Here is an 18917-nt window from a genome sequence, read left to right as displayed (position 1 = left end):
AAGACAGTTTAGCTGATCTAGCAGCATGTATCTTCTCAGTGACAGCCAAAAGGGCAGTCTCTGTGGAGTGTGCTGGTTTGAAGCCTGACTGGTTGGGATCTTGGAGGTTGTTCTGTGAGAGATAAAGAGATAGTTGATTGTAGACAGTTCATTCAAGGGTTTTAGAAAGAAAAGAGAGAAGTGATACCGATTGGTAGGTGCTAGTCAGAGGGATCCAGATTGGGTTTCTTCAGGATGGGAATAACACTTGCTCTCTTGAATGATGTTGGTACATGACCAGATGTTATGGAGTTATGATGATAGTGGTGATGAAGGGGAGGAGGTCTTGAGAGATGGTCTAGAGCATTGTGTAAGGGATTGGATCCAATGGGCAGGTGGTAGGATTTCAGGACAAGATGATTTTCAGGATCTCTTCTGTTCCTAGTTTAGAAAAATGTGCCAGCGAATGAGAAGGAGAATCCTCAGAGGGTAGTGTTGGAGTTGCGGTAAAAGTGAAGGTCTGGCAGATTTTTTCAATCTTCTCAATCATAAAAAGTGAGAAAGTCTTCAGGAGTCAGGGAGGATGGAGCAGGAGGAGCCGGTGGGTTGAATACTGAAGAAAAGATGTTGTGGGGATTGTGAGGATCTTCTGCAGATGTTTTCAGCTTTTCCTTGTAGAAGGCAGTCTTAGAAGAAGTCACTTCAGATGAGAATTTGGACAGGAGAGCACGGTAAGAGGCAAGATCTGTGTCAAGTTGTCATTTCTTCCACTTTCTCTCTGCTGTTCTTACTTCTCTCCGATTGCTGCGTAGCACATCCGATAGCCATGGAACAGGGCAGGAAATCTTCCTGGGTTTAGAAGATAGAGGGCAGAGGAGGTCCATGGATGAGGAAAGTGAGGAGAGGAAAGTGTCTGTGGCTAGTTCCAGTGGTAGGGAGGAAAAGGAGTCAGGGTCAGGAAGGGATGATAGGGTGCAGGAGGTTATGGAGGAATGGGAGATAGAGTGGAGGTTTCTACAAGTCGGAAAGAAGTATTGATGGCTGGTGGTTTTAAGCAGGATAGGGAGGGTGATGGTGAAGGATAACAAGAGATGATTGGAGATGTGGAGTGGGGTAGCACTGATGTCTGTAGCTGGAGAGGGGCAGCTGAAGACAAGGTCCAGGGCGTTTCCTCCTTTGTGTGTAGGAGGGCAGCTGTTGAAGGTTAAGAAGAAGGAATGCAGAAGAGGGAGAAGGCAAGAGGACTTGAGCTTGTCGGAGGCGAGGTAGAAGTCTCCGAGGACATTAAGAGGGGTGCTGTGCTATTCAGGCTTTCTTTCTCTCTGATAAACACATGCATCATATCCATGACATTTTAACTGATATTTAAGTAACCCTTAAATTTTACATAATACATTTTTAGATCTTTAAATGTTTGTAAAAAAAAAAAAACTGAAATGCTAGAGGTGTAACACAATGCTATTATCTGTATTTGTTTAGTGCTCAAAATATTCATAACTGTTTTCCTGTTCGGGTTTAAACAGAAAGTGGGCGTGGTCTGTACCAGAGGGTTTTTCATGTGAACCCTATCACTATGCCCTGAAAAACAGTGAAAAAATCAGGACTGCTACAAAAAGAAAACATTTTTATTTACAAATTATAACACATCTATTAATTTACATACTTATTTATTTATTTATTTATTTATTTTAATTGTATAACTCTTGAACTGAACAACTGAATTGAATTGAACAATTCTTGAACCAGACGTCCTGTGAAACTTTCTGGAAAGTTTTCTATCTTCTATCTCATGTGACTGAGTAAAAAAGCTAACTATGTTTCAAAACAGCTATGTCTTTCTCAAATCAAGAAACTGTTATTTACTATTGACAACAACAGCTACCTAATAACATATGATCAGATTTACTTTAGCGTTTGTTACATTCCAGAAAGATCAGAAAAGTTCACTGGACACGCAACAGAATCTGTTATTAAAGCTGGACATGGTACTGGCTCCATGAGGACAGATAACATCAGAGAAATTGGCTTATTGACCTCACTGTAAAGTACGAGTAGAATTAGCATGTTATCAGTGGTGGTTGGTGATGATATTAGATGGGAGGCTAAAATCTATCAAAAGCTCAATAGTTTAATTGAAAAATTTTATATATATATATATATATATATATATATATATATATATATATATATATATATATATATATATATATATATATATATATGAAGAGAGTTCTTGGTACACCTAAAAAAAGATTAGAAATCATTGCATTCTAATCATGTTTCAAACAAAATTTTTAACATTTATTAGTGTCACAGGTGTCTTCAATCTTTATAACAGCCAATCAGCCTATTTAAAGAGAGAAAATGCCACTGTGTAGGTTTGTATCATTGTGTGCACCATGCTGAACACTGACCAGAGAAAGCAAAGGAGAGCTCACTGAGGAGCTCAGAAAGAAAATTGAAGATAGTCATCTTAAAGGTAAAGGCTATAAGACCATCTCCACCCAGTTTGATATTCCTGTGACTACAGTTGCAAATATTATTAAAAAGTATAAGGTTCATGGGATTGTAGCCAACCTCTCAGGATGTGGCCGCAAGAAGAAATGCAACCCAGGGTTGATCAGAAGGATTGTGCAGATGGTAGACAACATGATTACTGAAAGAACAAAACAAAAAATACAGACTGGAATTTGCTAAAATGTATGTTGACAAGCCACAGTTTCTGGGAGAATGTCCTTTGGACTGACAAAACAAAACTAGAGCTTTTCGGCAAGTCACACCAGTTGTATGTTCAAAGACAGAAAAATGAAGTTTTCAAAGAAAAGAGCACCATACCTACTGTGAAACATGTTTTGGGGCTGCTTTGCTGTGTTTGGCACAGGGGGCCTTGAATCTGTGTAGGGCACAATGAAGGCTCAAGACTATCAAGGCTTCCTGGAGAGAAACATACTGCCCAGTGTCAGAAAGCTCTCCCTCAGTCACAGGTCATGGGTCCTCCAACAGGATAATGACCCAAAACACACAGCTCAAGAATGGTTGGGGAAAAACATTGGACTATTCTTAAATGGCCCTCTATGAGCCCTGATCTTATTCCTATTGAACATCTGTGGAAAGATCTGAAAAATGCAGTGTGCAGAAGGCACCCTTCAAACCTCAGCAGTTTGCTCAGGAAGAGTGGGCCAAAATACCTGTTACCCGATTTAGAAGTCTCCTTGTAAACTACCGTGATCACTTATTGGCAGAACATAATGGCATCAAAAATAATGTCTGATTTGTGTTAAAGATGGAATTAACAGTGATTGATGCCATTAATGTTTGTCAGTTTCAAATTATTTCAGAGATAGTTGTAGGTTCTTCTTTTTCACGGAAGGGTATCACCAATTTTGTCCACGTCTGTACATGTTAAAATTTAGCTGTAATATGGCTGTGTATGTGTGTTCAAGATCAATGTTCTTATATTTCATCATTTCTCTTCCAGGCTGTGTAAGTGTAATCTGACAGAGGAAAGCTGTAGAGTTCTGTCCTCAGTTCTCAGCTCAAACTCCTCCAGTCTGAGAGAACTGAACCTGAGTATCAATAAACTGCAGAATTTAGGAGTGAAGCTGCTCTCTGCTGGACTGAAGAATCCACACTGTACACTGGAGATATTGAGGTACACACACACACACACACACACACACAAAGCAGAGTTTTATAAATGCAGCAGCGTCCAGTTTTCATCTGTGGTAATTGTAATTGTAGTGATCTGATATATCTTCACTGTTGTGTGTGAAATGGAGAGTAAATGTACTGTATATAAAGATTTTGTGTAGTTCATGTTTTCAATGCTAAAACTGAGTGTGTTAAGTGTGAGAAGGTTTTCTTTCTTGCAGGATGTGGTGCTGCAGTATTACAGATGAAGGTTGTGCTGCTCTGGCTTCAGCTCTGAGGTCAAACTCCTCATCACACCTGAGAGAACTGGATCTGAACTGTAATAATCCAGGAGAATCAGGAGTGAAGCTGCTCTCTGATCTACTGAAGGATCCACACTGTAAACTGGAGACACTACAGTGAGTTACTGACTTACTGTCTCTTTACTGTACTGTACTGTATGATATTGAATAATATTATATTGTATATTACACAGTGAGTCAGTTTTATTGTGTGTGTGTTGGTGTTCATGCTGATGATCTTTGTTTACACTTATGCCCTTCTCTGTCTTTCAGCATTACAAATTATAAATTCACAAGGACTGGCGTATGACAGGAGTCTCACCTCAAACCTCTTTTCCAGGATAAAGCAGTTTTGGTGAAGCGTTAGAACCCGTCCCACATTTCCAGCAGTTTGGGAGCTGAATCATTCATATTCAGATGTAGAAGTTCCATAACAATAACCGTGACTGATCACATACTTTTATCCACTCAGCTACAAGTTACTTCAGGCTTTAATAATATATTTTACAATCCAAAGTCAAATCCTTCAGCATCTGCACACAACACAGAGATATCATCACATCATCACACTGATTACACAAATACACATCCATGTGTTGTAGCTGTTTATAGCTTATTTTTAGCTCCTTACAGTCAAAAAATTAGGACACCCCATTAAATATTCAGTTCTTTATTAAGAAATGTCAACATCTCAATTTCTGATCTTGTTTTAATTTGTATCTGTAGATGAAGGTGATGTAATTGCATGTAAACAACAAAAAATCACTTTGTTTTCATTTATTAAACAAAAGACATCAACAAAAATGAGTATTTAAACTGAGAAAACGTTAGGACACCTGGAGGTAATTTTAGCCATTTTAAGTACAAATAAATGTGGGGGTGTCCTTACCTTTTCCAAGAAATTGGATTTTTTTTTTAATTACATTTTACTGATCATTTTAAAAAGACTTTTCTTTGGTTTTATTTGTTTAGTTATATTACTTGAATCTCCCAATATTGTTAAAATGAAGATCAAATGTCCATATGTTTAACTATGTTAAAAAAAAAACACAGGCTTTCATGGTGTGTCCTAATTTTTTCACATGATTGTATATCTGTCAGGTTAATCAGAGTGTGTTTCTGCTCAACATGGCTTCATTCAGTGACGCATTTTTTTCTCCACAGATGATTGATGCAAAGTTGTAATATTGATTTAATCCTTTTTTACTCAAAGATTGTTCCTTGTTTGCTAACATGTTTAATGGTAATCATGGTAGTTTGACTGTTTAAGATATTTAGATTTTTTAAACTAAAAAATCTCTGAAACTCTTTAACTACATGCACTGTATGTATTCGTGTCATTTAATACAGTTTTGTAGATATGTGGTGTACATGTCATTTACACTATGTGTACAAAATAAACAGTGACTGTGACTGAAACACAACAGTTCAGGTGTTTGAGGACTGTACTGTAATTACACTTAGCATGGACCACTACCAGGACTAACACGTGTTCCACCACACTGAGAAACTTCAATGTTGTGTCACGACTCGTGAACGCCGAGCTGGACTTTCTGACTGTTCATGAGGAATCTTCTTGTAACCATGGTGACAGTGACAGTCTCACTGTCAGGAGTGTAGGGAGTAGGAATTAGCGCGAGTACAGCCTGGGGACCATGTATGGAAATAAATTTGTGCCAAAACTAAACATCCAAATCTAGCATTTCACAAACACAATCTGCTTTGCAAAGGAAAACTCAAACAAACAGAAAGTGATTTGTAAATACAAAGGGCAAATATAAAAAAAATATAAGCCTACATCATATTTCACAAATAAACACAATCCATTCTACAAATCTTTGAACAAATACAAAATCCAATGTATACAAATGCAGCTGAGCAACTTCCTCTTCCAGAACAGCAGTTGGTGCTATTTGTCAGTGTACACTAGTCTCCCTGGAGAAGCTTTACAACACACATGACATTACGCCCAGGGATACAATTTCAAGTTAATAGATATTCAGGTTGAACTTTCTTGATTTCTCTACTCTAAATAAAAGTTTAAATGAATTGGTTTAGACACTTCATTCTACACCCAAATTCTCTACGGAATTTTATACTCAATTTTATTTTCTCAAAACTGGTTGGTCTCAGGTTTCTCTTGATTTCTACTTAGAAAATTAACAAAATTCCTCTGAACTTATCTTGCTTTCACAAACAAATGTTGCTGGCCTCTAATTTACAGACATAACTCACTCCCCCTCCCATAGGTATTTAATTTGGAACAATTACAATATACTTTTTAAAAAGATATCCTTATTTTTTGAGAGATGGTTTTTAGCAGGCATAATACAGTCAGTTATTAAATCAAGAAGGAAAGTTGCTCACTTATTCTGAGTTTCTAGCTGTTTAGCACTTGTGGGGTGCCATCAGTGACACCTGCTGGGTCCTGCCAGGCGGCCCCCTGTCCAGGGTCACTGAATGTGACTGCAGCGAGAGGTAATAATCAGACTGTTCATCCATCTTAGTTCAGACTCTGCTTATGCTAGTTGTAGTTCTGTGAAGAAAAAAGAACACACAGAAAAGTGTGTTCAAAAGCATAAGCATGAGATCAGGACTAAGAAAGTTAGACATCATCTCAATATGGGAGAACACATACAGTCTTTGGACAGCAACTCCTCCAGCAGCTTGACAGCTGTGTTACAGGATTCCTTCATCCTGTAGTGTTTCTCTGCAGTCACTGTTGAGTGGGTCAGGTATTCAGAAACCCTGCTCTTCTGCTGCTCCGTCAGCCACTTGGTGGACGTCAGGATGTCATCTGGATGTTGTTTACAGGAGGAAACAAAAAAGAAACTTCAGTACTGCCTACGGAGTTATACACAAAATGTTAATTGAAATCATTTAAACACAGAAAAACAAATAATTCCTTGCCCGATCACAGGACCTAACTGTAACATATCAATTAAATTTCCAAGATAAATGTATATGGATTACCTGTGGCTGTGAGAGACTGTCCATGTTCAACCGCTATATATACACATGTATACATATATATTATACACACACACACCACGATCGAAAAGTGTAGTCATTATCTGCTCCATAAATAGCTTGTTTTTTTTTAACCTGTCAGTGTTTCATTTCACAGTAACTGTTAAGTTATTATTTATTTTTATTTCTAGAGCACTTTAGTAAACCCTCACAGCACTTCATAAACCTCATAAACCACAATCCTTCACATGACTTACAACTTTACACATGAGCAGAAAAACAGGCTCATGCTAAGAGTTATAAACATCAGCATTGTCTACTTGGCTTTTTAACAAGTTTCTTCAGTATATTATTAAATAAATGAATCCATAAATAAAACAGTTCTATTCAAGGCTTTGTACAAATCTAATACACTAATGTGTACATTTTTACATCATTACAAGAGTTAAAAGTGTTGTCATAGTGACAAACTACATTTCTTTTGTGAAGCATCTGACACTTTAGTGTAAAATTCTACCAATACATACTGATTTTACTTCCAAGCAGAAAAAAGAGAAAACAAAAAGAAAAAAAGCACAAATAAGCTCTCAGTGTGTTATATGAGTTGTGTGGAAATAGCGTTTGAGGTTTGAAAACCAGTGAATTAAATTTCAGAGTCTTTACTGCCATCTACAGGAAAATGCACAAGTTCTCCATCTAACTGAACGTTTGGATGAAAAGTGAAGCCTTTGAGTGAACTTTCTGTGTTTTTACTGCCATCTACAGGAAACACGATGGTGCTGTGAGCGTGCACGTGAAGGGGTGTAGGATCCAGCCGGGCAGTCGGATTTAGACACAACACCTGACTTTCCCCATCGTTTATAAGTAAGTTGAGTAAGGGGTGTTCCTAATAAAGTGGCATGTATGTATGAGTAAGGGGTGTTCCTAATAAAGTGGTGTGTATGAGTAAGGGGTGTTCCTAATAAAGTGGCGTGTGTGTATAACATCAGCATCAACAAGGCTTTAAGAGAAACACTATGAAGCTCAGTTAGTGCAGGAAACATCTGGAAAAATGTCCATCAGCTTGTAAGTGTAGAAGAGAAAGATTTGCAGTGTTTGAATGGTTTACAGAAGTGGAGCAGATTACATGTGCTGTGAATCTGCAGATTTTCACCAGATCAATGAAATCCTCCAGGAGATGAGCCCAGAAAAGCCATTATTGATATGGAGACAAGTTCAGTACGGATAAACTCCACAGTAACAGCGTTTTACTGCCATTAACATGCTGTACACTACACTCACCGGCCACTTTATTAGGAACACCTGCTCCTTCATGTCATTATCCAATCAGCCACTCACGTGTCAGCAGAAAAGAGCCTAATTTAACACCACTAGGTAACCCAATTAACACTGATGAAATAATTCCAGCAGAGTCACAACTGAATGATGGGAAAAGCCCGGGACCTGACGGCTTACAGTCAGTTTTACAAAGTGTGTATTAGTGAAAGAGCAGATTTACTAGCAGCTCTCTATATAATGAAGGTCTACAAACAGGTGCTTTAAATAAATCCACGATGCTAAAGTTCTTCTACAAGAAATGAGAAGTTGAGATAAAGGTCACTGGTGATTAGAGAAATTAAGTCTGAAATTGAAACGTGGAAAGAGTCAAATTACAAAACCAGAACACAAATAATAAAGAGCTTTATATTGTCCAAGCTTTTATTTGCAGCCGCGGTTTGAAAATACACGGTGAAGCAGCACTATAAGCTGCGGCTTTAAACAGCAGTGGCTCTGGGAACGTGCACTTCCTAAACCTGGCCACACGATGGCAGTCTAGATCCATCCACAACATCACACAGCGCTGCACTCAACACCCTTTAGATTGTTATTATTATTATTATTATTATTATTATTATTATTATTAGTATTATTATTATTATTATTATCTCCACGGAGGACGTGGACACAGGTATGGAGCACAGTGAAGAGATTGTTTACAGACAAGTTTCAGAGAATGCAATAAGAGATTCAGAAAGTATGAAGGCCGCTGAAGCAAATCCCGAACTGCCGCTAGACGGGAAAATGACTAACGGTAACGAGGAGGAACAAAAAGGGTTTAAAGCACCAATGAAAAGGAAACAAGGAACAAGGACTTTGGTCCCATATTGGTTTAAAAAAAATTATTTTTAAACATAACGGAGAGTGAAGAAGATGAGACAGAAAGTGATGGTGAGATTTCAGACTCCAGCGTCTCCTTATCACAAGCAGAGCTCAAGTAGGAGTTTTTTTTTTTCAAATATTCCATACATTATTGTCTTTTCATGTGTGTTGATATTCAGTCCTAGATGTTTGGGTTTCTTGCCATATCTCAGCTGAGTGTGAGCAATGGAGCAATAAATGGTCTATTGTCTCATCCTCATCACAATCATCAACAGCACAGTTTTTCTTTGGTCCAAAACAGCTCCATTTCACCTCACATCTAACTGCGAGTCTTAAAAACATCAGTTTCCATCATATGAAGGTCTTGCTTATTTTAATCCTAGTTTTCTAATTCGCAGCTTTCCAATGATGGATTTCTGTCTTAATCTCTTGTTGTTGTTTCTGCCAGTTTCCTTCGACACATTTAGTAGCCGATATGGTCAGTCCTAGTCATTAGATTTGGGCTTTTATCTGGATGGTTAAAGTTGGGAGAAATCTGTTTCCTATCCATACTGCCTCCGGTTTATTTTGGTGTCATTTGGCTCCTGACTCTTCATCTCATTTAAACAGTTCATTTATTCCGTCTAGTTCTTTTGGACTCTTTATAAAGAGCGGAATATCGTCGGCATATGCAGTGACTTTTTCTTTTTTCCCTGTTGAAGTTTTAAAGCCCTGTATTCTTGGATCTTCTTTTATTTAGTGGAAAAGTGGCCTAATGGCTATAATATAGAGTGCAGCGCTCAAAGGCCAGCCTTGTTGATCTCCTCTGTTTATCTCAAAGGGATCCGTTAAATAACCGTTTACATTCATCTGAACTGCTCATTTTTACATCAAGCTTTTAGCATTTTAATAAAGTCTTTTGAAAAGCCATAATGTTCCATAACGCTCCACAAATAATCTCTGGATATCAAGTCAAAAGCTTTTTTTTTGACACGATACGCTCCTTCTACGGGACCTTGTTGAGAACAGGCGAGGAGGCGGGGCTAAGACCAACGGTCACACAATAGAGCACATTCAACAAGAAACAGAACGCCACAGCTTTCTACCTGCTAGCGTCTTCTTCTTCCTCACCCTCTCTATACACACAAACATTATTATTACTGTTATTAGTAGTGGTTGTTTTTCCAGTAGTAGTAATAGTAGTAGAAGTCTTAATCCGATATGCAAGGTGTGTATTTAAAAAAAAAAAAAACATACAGCCAAACAGCCATCAGTGTGAGGAGGTTAGTAAAAGTACTGTGTGTTTGTAAAACATTGACATTCCCTTTACAGACACGAGACGCTCCTTTTGAGCATGTCTGTGGGCTCAAGGCCCGGATTCTACACTCCTAGGTCCACTATAACTCCGGGTCACGCGGAGCAGCACAACATCTTATTAGTAGCCCATCATTCAGCTGATCACCATCAAAGTCTGTGTACACTTTTAATCGAGCCACATTTTACCACACGACTCGCTCACTCACAAATGCCACCACTGCCCTCCACCATTAGTACTACTAGTAGTAGTATTGTTGCTGTTGCTGTACTTGTTGCTGTTGTGATCATGTTTTAATAAATGATCTAACACGCAGCACACATATCATTGACAAACACTTCTTTTAGCTATTTGTTACAAATATAGACTAATAACCTGCGGCTATAAACAGCAGTGGCTCCGGGAACGTGCACTTCCTAAACCTGGCCACACGATGGCAGTCAAGATCCATCCACAACATCACACAGTGCTGCACACAACACCCTTTAGATTTATATTATTCATCAACCAGAGAGAGAGAGAGAGAGAGAGAGAGAGAGAAGCACTGATGCAGCTTTTGGAAGAGTTGTCCTCGTGCAGTTCAGGGTGTTGGATGGTGACTCTGCTCTAGATGAATGCTGATGCAGTGTGTTTGAGTTTGTCTTGACGCATACATGCAGTTTGCAGGTTGATCAGTCAGTGGATGCGCTTCCTGATGAAGTTCAGTCAGCTTCATAACTCACCAAACTCAGGCAAAATGAAAAACAATTAAAAAACCCTCATATTAAGTATTAAATTCCCAAACAGACAAGTACTGAATTCCTAAACAGAAACAGTGAAAAAGCTGATTGTATTTAATAGGGTTTTTGGATGAAATGAATGTTGAGTTCTGAGGACATTAAAGAACTTAAATATCCCTAGATATTTACCTGGATGAAGCAGGTATCATGTCATGACATCAGTAATGTAACTGAAGAACTGCTGATATTAATTTACTTTATCTGCCTCAATTAATACAATCTAAACATCATATGAAGTTTGAATTGTGAATCATGTGACTTTTTTTCAGGACGAGCTGAAGCTGAGGTTTTTTTTAAATTAATGAGTATTTCACAAAACTCTTCGTAACTAATGTAGCACATAATCTCATCTGTAAGTTAATCAGTAACCTGACCCATTCATTATTCACTAAGTTCTTCGTTATTTGGAGCTGCGTGCAGTTTTACCTCAAAAATGTCAGAAGCTGCTGATTTCTATAGAAAATTCCTCACAGTTCTATGGAGTGAGTGTGATCCATTGCTCTGGTGTTAACTGGATTAATGAAAGTGTCTGTGGCTCGGTGGGGCAGTGGGAAGCTTGGCCACTTCACAACGCTAGTGTCTTAGGTTGGAGCTTCAGCTTCAGTCTGTGAGGGTTACACATCGTTTTTATTGATCATGTTAGATGGACAAAAACAAATGAAGCAAACTGCATTTAAAACTGTGTTCATGTAAATCAACTCACATAGAAACAACAAGTTAAGTGTAAGAGATGAATTTATGGTGAAGTAAAATATTTCATTTGTGTGGAACAGATGTACACATTTGCATAAACTAAATTTAATGAACTTTTAATGTACCTTATGTATTCCCTTTGGTTGTCATGTACATTAAAAAAAACTGAAATTATTGAATTTACTTGATTTAAAATGTGGAACATCGGTTCCATGTGAATTAATGGATTTGCATGAACACAGTGTGTTTCTGTATAGCAGCATGATTTGATCATGTATATTCAAAGCCCTGGAATATAATGGAGCTCAGGATGGAAGTCAGGATGCTGCCGCTGTGAGACTGCAACATTACCCACTGCACTACAATGCCACACATTATTTAATCACCTTTGTACAGCAGCGGGGCTTATAGACCTGTTAGGAGACGAGATAATGGTCTGTAACAGGAATAACGCAATGGCCCACACACAGCAGTTTTCCAACAGTGGTTATATGATGCTGAGATCCATCATTTCACACTGAGGACAACTATTACAAAAGGTGCAAACATTCACTGATGCTCAAGAAGGCAACATGATACATTAAGAGTCGTCTTGTAAACTTTTGAATAGGATAAACAATCTGTGTAAATTGTTATTATTTTGTCTTCTGGGAAACATGTAAATATTGCAGCATCTGATGTATGTAGCTTCTGAAGGGCAGTACCAAATGAAACAAATAAGATCTTTAAACACAATAATAACAATAATAACAACCCTAAGAGGGGTTTAAAACTGAAGCTGGAGCAGATTAAGGGAGTACATTTTACAGTCAAGATGATCTGTCTGTGTTGTGTGTAGACGCTGAAGTGTTTGACTTTGGATTGTAAAATATGTTATTAAAGCCTGAAGTAACTTGTAGCTGAGTGGATAAAAGGATGTGATCAGTCACGGTTATTGTTATGGAACCTCTACATCTGAATATGAATGATTCAGCTCCCAAACTGCTGGAAATGTGGGACGGGTTCTAACGCTTCACCAAAACTGCTTTATCCTGGAAAAGAGGTTTGAGGTGAGACTCTTGTCATACGCCAGTCCTGGTGAGTTTACGATCCTTAATTCTGAAAGACAGCGAAGAGCATCAGTGTAAACAAACATCATCAGTATAAACACACACACACACACACACAAAACTGTAAACAATATATAGTACACAGTGAATATTATTCAGTATCATATAGTACAGTACAGTAAAGAGACAGTAAGTCAGTAACTCACTGTAGTGTCTCCAGTTTACAGTGTGGATCCTTCAGTAGATCAGAGAGCAGCTTCACTCCTGATTCTCCTGGATTATTACCCTTCAGATCCAGTTCTCTCAGGTGTGATGAGGAGTTTGACCTCAGAGCTGAAGCCAGAGCAGCACATCCTTCATCTGTAATACTGCAGTAATGCATCCTGCAAGAAAGAAAACCTTCTCACACTTAACACACTCAGTTTTAGCATTGAAAACATGAACTACACAAAATCTTTATATACAGTACATTTACTCTCCATCTCACACACACAACAATGAAAATATATCACTATGTAGATATATTTAGATGTAGATCACTACAATTACAATTACGACGGATGAAAACTGGATGTGGTTGCATTTATTAAAACACTGCTGTGTGTGTGTGTGTGTGTGTACCTCAGTTTCTCCAGTGTACAGTGTGGATTCTCCAGTCCAGCAGAGAGCAGCTTCACTCCTGAATCCTGCAGGTTATTGTTACTCAGGTCCAGTTCTCTCAGACTGGAGGAGTTTGAGCTGAGAACTGAGGACAGAACTCTACAGCTTTCCTCTGTCAGATTACACCCACACAGCCTGGAAAAGAAATGATGAAAGATCTGAACACTGATCTCAAACACAGCCATAACACAGCTAAAGTTGAACATGTAACAGAAATGTCAGTGTGTTTCTCTCACACACAGAAATCAGAGGTCAGGACAACACATCAGCACATTTACAGGAGCAGGGACGTCTTTCTGCACTCCACAATCTCTCAGCTACAATTTATTATAAGACCATTAGGTCATGTACATAACACACACATGTGAGAGCGAGCAGCCTACAAACAATACACTCTGATCTGTGTTCAAGTTTCTACAACCAGCACTGCAGATATAGTGCATTTTATTACAGAAAATAAAGAATTATAGAACTGTACACTACCAGTTAACAACATGCCAGTACTAGTGGTACTTTACAGTGAGGTCAATAAGGCAATTTCTCTGATGTTATCTGTCCTCATGGAGCCGTTACCATGTCCAGCTTTATAACAGATACTGATAGCGCATCCAGTGAACTTTTCTGATCTTTCTGGAATGTAACAAACACAAAAGCTGATCAAATATTATTAGGTGGCTGTTGTTGTCAGTTTATTGATTTGGGAAAGACATTGTTGTTTTGAAACATAGTTAGCCTTTTTACTCAGTCACATTAGATGGAAGATAGAAAGCTTTCCAGAAATTTCCACAGGACGTCTGGTTCAGGAGTTGAATAAAGATATATAATAATAAAACAAACCAACCAACCAATCAAACAAACAAATAAATAAATGAACAAATAAATAAATGTGTTAAATTTTGTGAATGAAAAATGATTTCCCTGCAGCCCTGATTTTTTTTCACTGTTTTTCAGGGCATAGTGATAGGGTTAATGTGCAAAAAAAAAAAAAAAAAAAAAAAAAAAAACCTCCAGTACAGACCACACACATTTCTGGTCTAAACCCAAATGCGAAAACAGTTATAAATATTTTGAGCACTAAACAGATACTAATAATAGCATTGTGTTACACCTCTTCAAGAGACACAAGATCTAAACAGCTATAATTACAATTCATAAGCACAGTTTTTAAAATTTACAGCTACATAAAAACACACAGTCATTACTGTGTGTGTGTGTGTGTGTGTGTATGTACCTCAGTATCTCCAGTGTACAGTGTGGATCCTCCAGTCCAGCAGAGAGCAGGTTCACTCCTGAATCCTGCAGTTTATTGTAACTCAGGTTCAGTTCTCTCAGACTGGAGGAGTTTGAGCTGAGAACTGAGGACAGAACTCTACAGCTTTCCTCTGTCAGATTACACCCACACAGCCTGGAAGAGAAATGATGAAATATCAGAACACTGATCTCAAACACACAAACACAGCCATAATACAGCTAAAGGTTAACATGTAACAGAAATGCCAGTGTGTTTCTCTCTCACACAGAAATCAGAGGACAGGACACCACATCAGCACATTTACAGGAGCAGGGACGTCTTTCTGCACTCCACAATCTCTCAGCTACAATTTATTAGAAGACCATTAGGTCATGTACATAACACACACGTGTGAGAGCGAGCAGCCTACAAACAATACACTTTGATCTGTGTTCAACTTTCTACAACCAACATTGCAGATATAGTGCATTTTATTACAGAAAATAAAGAATTATAGAACTGTACACTACCAGTTGACAACATGCCAGTACTAGTCATACTTTACAGTGCGTTATATGTTGAATTTCACAGAGACGGTAAAACAGTTGGTGTCTGTTGTTCTCTGTTCTCGTTCAGTTACAAATCTATCACCTTTTTTTACACAGACACTGGTTCAGTTGTTTGGTGTGGACCCGAGTACAGGTGGAGTCACGTACGTCCAAACAGGTCCAAACTAAAGAGAAAGTTTGATCTGTCCAAACCTAAAAAGGTAGGTGTTAAAGGATCCTTATTCTCTTTCACATGTGGCCCTCAGATAGGACTGTGCAATATCATCTATATTGTAGGATGAGAAAATAGAATAATGAATAATGTCTACTGATAGATATTTTCTTGTATCTTCTATATTTCCAATGTCGTAAAAGCCACTTTTTGGCAGCTGATTTAAGTCGCTCAGGACGGCGCTAGGAGCGACTCTGAGTGTGCTAGTAAAAAAGGCTCCTGAGTGGTATAACAGACACTGCTTTCTTCCAGATGTGTTACATTGCATAAGCAGTTTGAAAAGATGCGACTGGCGTCACTTGTGTCAGAAGCTGGTAGGGAATAGAGTCGTATGATAGGGGAGACGGAACTGGAGGGTGGGAATCAGTCATGACTATAAATATATATAATGAAATTATCCATATCGTGATTTTGTTCATATCCCCCAGTCCTCAGTGCACACATAATGAGTTTGTGAAAAATGTGTTTATTTAAATATAATTAGAGTAACTACGAACAAGCATTAATCCAAACAGTGCAGTTCAGTATCGCATTAAAATAACAAACCATCACTAATACATTATAAATAAAAATACTCACTCAGCTTTTCTGGAGGCTTTGACCACTGGCAACAGCCTCAGAAGACATTCCTCTGATGGGTCATATTTCCTTAAATCAAACTCATCCAGCTCCTGTTCTGAGTTCAGTAACACAAACACCAGAGCGGACCACTGAGCAGGAGAGAGTCTGGTTCCACTGAGACGACTGTAACCTCCTCTGTTCAGGTAAGTTTGTACTTCCTGCACTAGAGAATGATCATTCAGTTCATTCAGACAGTGGAACAGATTGATGGATTTCTCTGGAGATGGATTCTCCCTGATCTTCTCCTTGATGTACTCAACTGTTTCCTGTTTGCTGTGAGAGCTGAATCCTGTCTGTGGCATTAAGCCTTGTAAGAGAGTCTGAATGGACTCCAGTGAGAGACCCAGAAGGAAGCGGAGGAACAGGTCCAGGTGTCCATTCTCACTCTGTAATGCCTTGTCTACTGCACTCTTGAGGAAATCAGACATGTTTGACTTTCTGAAGAAATTAAAAAGTCCAGTGCTTTGCTCGAGTAGCACATTTGTCTTTCTAAAAATAAAGCAGAGTAACGTGTATAAAGCAGACAGAAACTCCTGGACACTCAGATGTACAAAGCTGAACACCTTCCCCAGGTGAAGCCCAAACTCCTCTCTGAAGATTTGAGTACACACTCCTGAGTACACTGACACTTCTCTGACATCAATGCCACACTCTCTCAGGTCTTCCTCATAGAAGATCAGGTTTCCTTTCTCCAGCTGTTCGAAAGCCAGTTTTCCCAGTGCCAGGATACTCTCTCTGGTCTGCTGAGGATCAGGGTCACATCTCTGATGGTACTTTTGGTCCTTGTGTTTGATCTGAAAGATCAGGAAGTGTGTGAACATTTGAGTCAGAGTCTTGGGGATATCTCCACTCTCTGCTTCACCCAACATTCTCTCTAGAACAGTGGCTGAAATCCAGCAGAAGACTGGGATGTGGCACATGATGTAGAGGCTTCTTGAAGACTTCATGTGTGTGATGATTTTATTGGCCAGGCTCTGATCACTGATCCTCTTCCTGAAGTACTCCTCTTTCTGAGGATCACTGAACCCTCGTACCTCTGTTACCTGGTCTACACACTCAGGAGGGATCTGATTGGCTGCTCCTGGTCGAGATGTTATCCAGAGGAGAGCAGAGGGAAGCAGATTCCCCTTGATGAGGTTTGTCAGCAGCACATCCACTGAGGCTGACTCTGTCACATCACACAATCTCTCATTGTTCTGGAAATTTAGAGGAAGTCGACACTCATCCAGACCATCAAAGATCAACACCACTTTGTAGGAGTCCAGTAATTGTAGTTTTCCCATTTCTGGGAAAAAGTGATGAAGAAGATTCATCAGACTGAGATGTTCCTGCTTCATAAAATTCAGCTCTCTAAAGGGAAGTGGAAACATGAAGAAGACGTCCTGATTTACTTTTCCTTCAGCCCAGTCCAGAATGAACTTCTGCACAGAGACTGTTTTTCCAATTCCAGCAACTCCTTTAGTCAGCACAGTTCTGATGGACTTGTCTTTAAAGAGGTCATTACATTTGATGGGTGTCTCCTGTGTTGCTGGTCTCCTGGACGCTGTCTCAATCTGTCTCACCTCATGTTCATTATTGACATCTCCACTCCAACCCTCTGTGATGTAGAGCTCTGTGTAGATCTCATTCAGAAGTGCTGAGCTTCCATGCTGTGAGATTCCTTCATTAATTCTTTTAAACTTCTCTATCACATGGGATTTCAACTTTGGCTGATACACAGAGGCAAGTTCTAATAAACAAAGTAATAACATGTTTTAATGCAAAATCACTTAGCACAGTACAAAATGTAAAACACTTTCAAATGCTGCTGTTCATTCCTGATTCATGTACTAAATATTACTGAAGGAACAGGACCATTGTACAGAGTAACCACAAACTGGGCCACGAACAGAACAGAAAAGCACCAGATGTACATGATACTAAAATAAAACTTAAAACTAAAAGTGTTAATATCTAAAACAATTTCCTCTTTCTAAAGTGAACCTGATGGAATAAAGCCATGACTCAGAGCCCTTACTGTTGTGCAGTGTGTTAGCGAGATCTGTGTGGTTCATGTTCTTCAGGACGTGCAGTGTGATCTTCAGCGCTCCCTCTCTGACACTGTGCAGATCCTCCTCATCCTCCACCTCCCTCTCAGTGCATGCTGGGTAATCTGGACTCAGGAGCTTCCTAAACCTCTTCAGCTCATTCTTTATCAGAGTGATGACTTTGTGTTCCAGCTCCTGGTTAGAAACACACAGTAACAGATCTAAATATTATAATGTTACACAGAGAGCGATGCTTTTATTTTAAGAAAAGAAGAAAAAAACTCTGTCTATTACCACAATTACAATTGTCTGATTACCCATAATGCTGCTGCACATCGATAAAACAACACAATTCACCTTGAATATGAACTCCAACTGATTTGTGCTGATGATTGATTTCTTCTTTTGTGGTCTGTGAATAAACAAAACAAATCACGTAATATGGTCTATATGTATTCTTAGGTGCACAACATGCAATGATAAATACAAAGATATTTAAAGATGCATGAGGTAAGATATGTAAATTTTTTTTAAGTTCAATTCTCTAAAAGTTAAGTACGTGGTTCGACATTTATGATTTTTACTCCTTAAGCCCCAATTCCCGCCCATGTTCACAAAGCCCCACCCCCAGGATCTGTTTAGTAAAGTTGTGGCCTTTAGAGTAAAGTTCAGCTAGAGTACCAACTATCAAATGAACTTCATCTATCATTAGCAAGAATTAGCATTAGCATGGCATCACTTTCTAGTAATGAAGGAGGCAGTA

The 18917-nt window shown here is 38.7% G+C and overlaps 1 protein-coding gene and 1 long non-coding RNA gene across 2 annotated transcripts; one reads left to right on the top strand and one right to left on the bottom strand.

Moving 5' to 3' along the window:
• Positions 1-2616: 2616 nt before the first annotated feature.
• Positions 2617-6441, top strand: LOC128318895 (uncharacterized). Its single transcript, XR_008302323.1, has 3 exons — positions 2617-3631; positions 3852-4028; positions 4185-6441. It is a non-coding gene; the product is annotated as an uncharacterized LOC128318895 (long non-coding RNA).
• A 6596-nt stretch (positions 6442-13037) lies between these two features.
• Positions 13038-18360, bottom strand: LOC113524643 (NLR family CARD domain-containing protein 3-like). The gene is made up of 5 exons (XM_053237011.1): positions 18145-18360; positions 16086-17856; positions 14727-14900; positions 13457-13630; positions 13038-13218 (listed from the first exon to the last, which is right to left on the bottom strand). The coding sequence occupies exons 1-5, from the start codon at positions 18179-18181 to the stop codon at positions 13038-13040; spliced, it is 2337 nt and encodes a 778-aa protein (XP_053092986.1). The 5' UTR covers positions 18182-18360.
• Between the last annotated feature and the right edge of the window lie 557 nt (positions 18361-18917).

Source organism: Pangasianodon hypophthalmus, chromosome 9 (assembly GCF_027358585.1).
Source record: "Pangasianodon hypophthalmus isolate fPanHyp1 chromosome 9, fPanHyp1.pri, whole genome shotgun sequence".
Lineage (NCBI taxonomy): Eukaryota > Metazoa > Chordata > Actinopteri > Siluriformes > Pangasiidae > Pangasianodon > Pangasianodon hypophthalmus.
The sequence above is the reverse complement of the archived record's forward strand: the minus strand, read 5'-3'. Positions and strand labels throughout refer to the sequence as shown.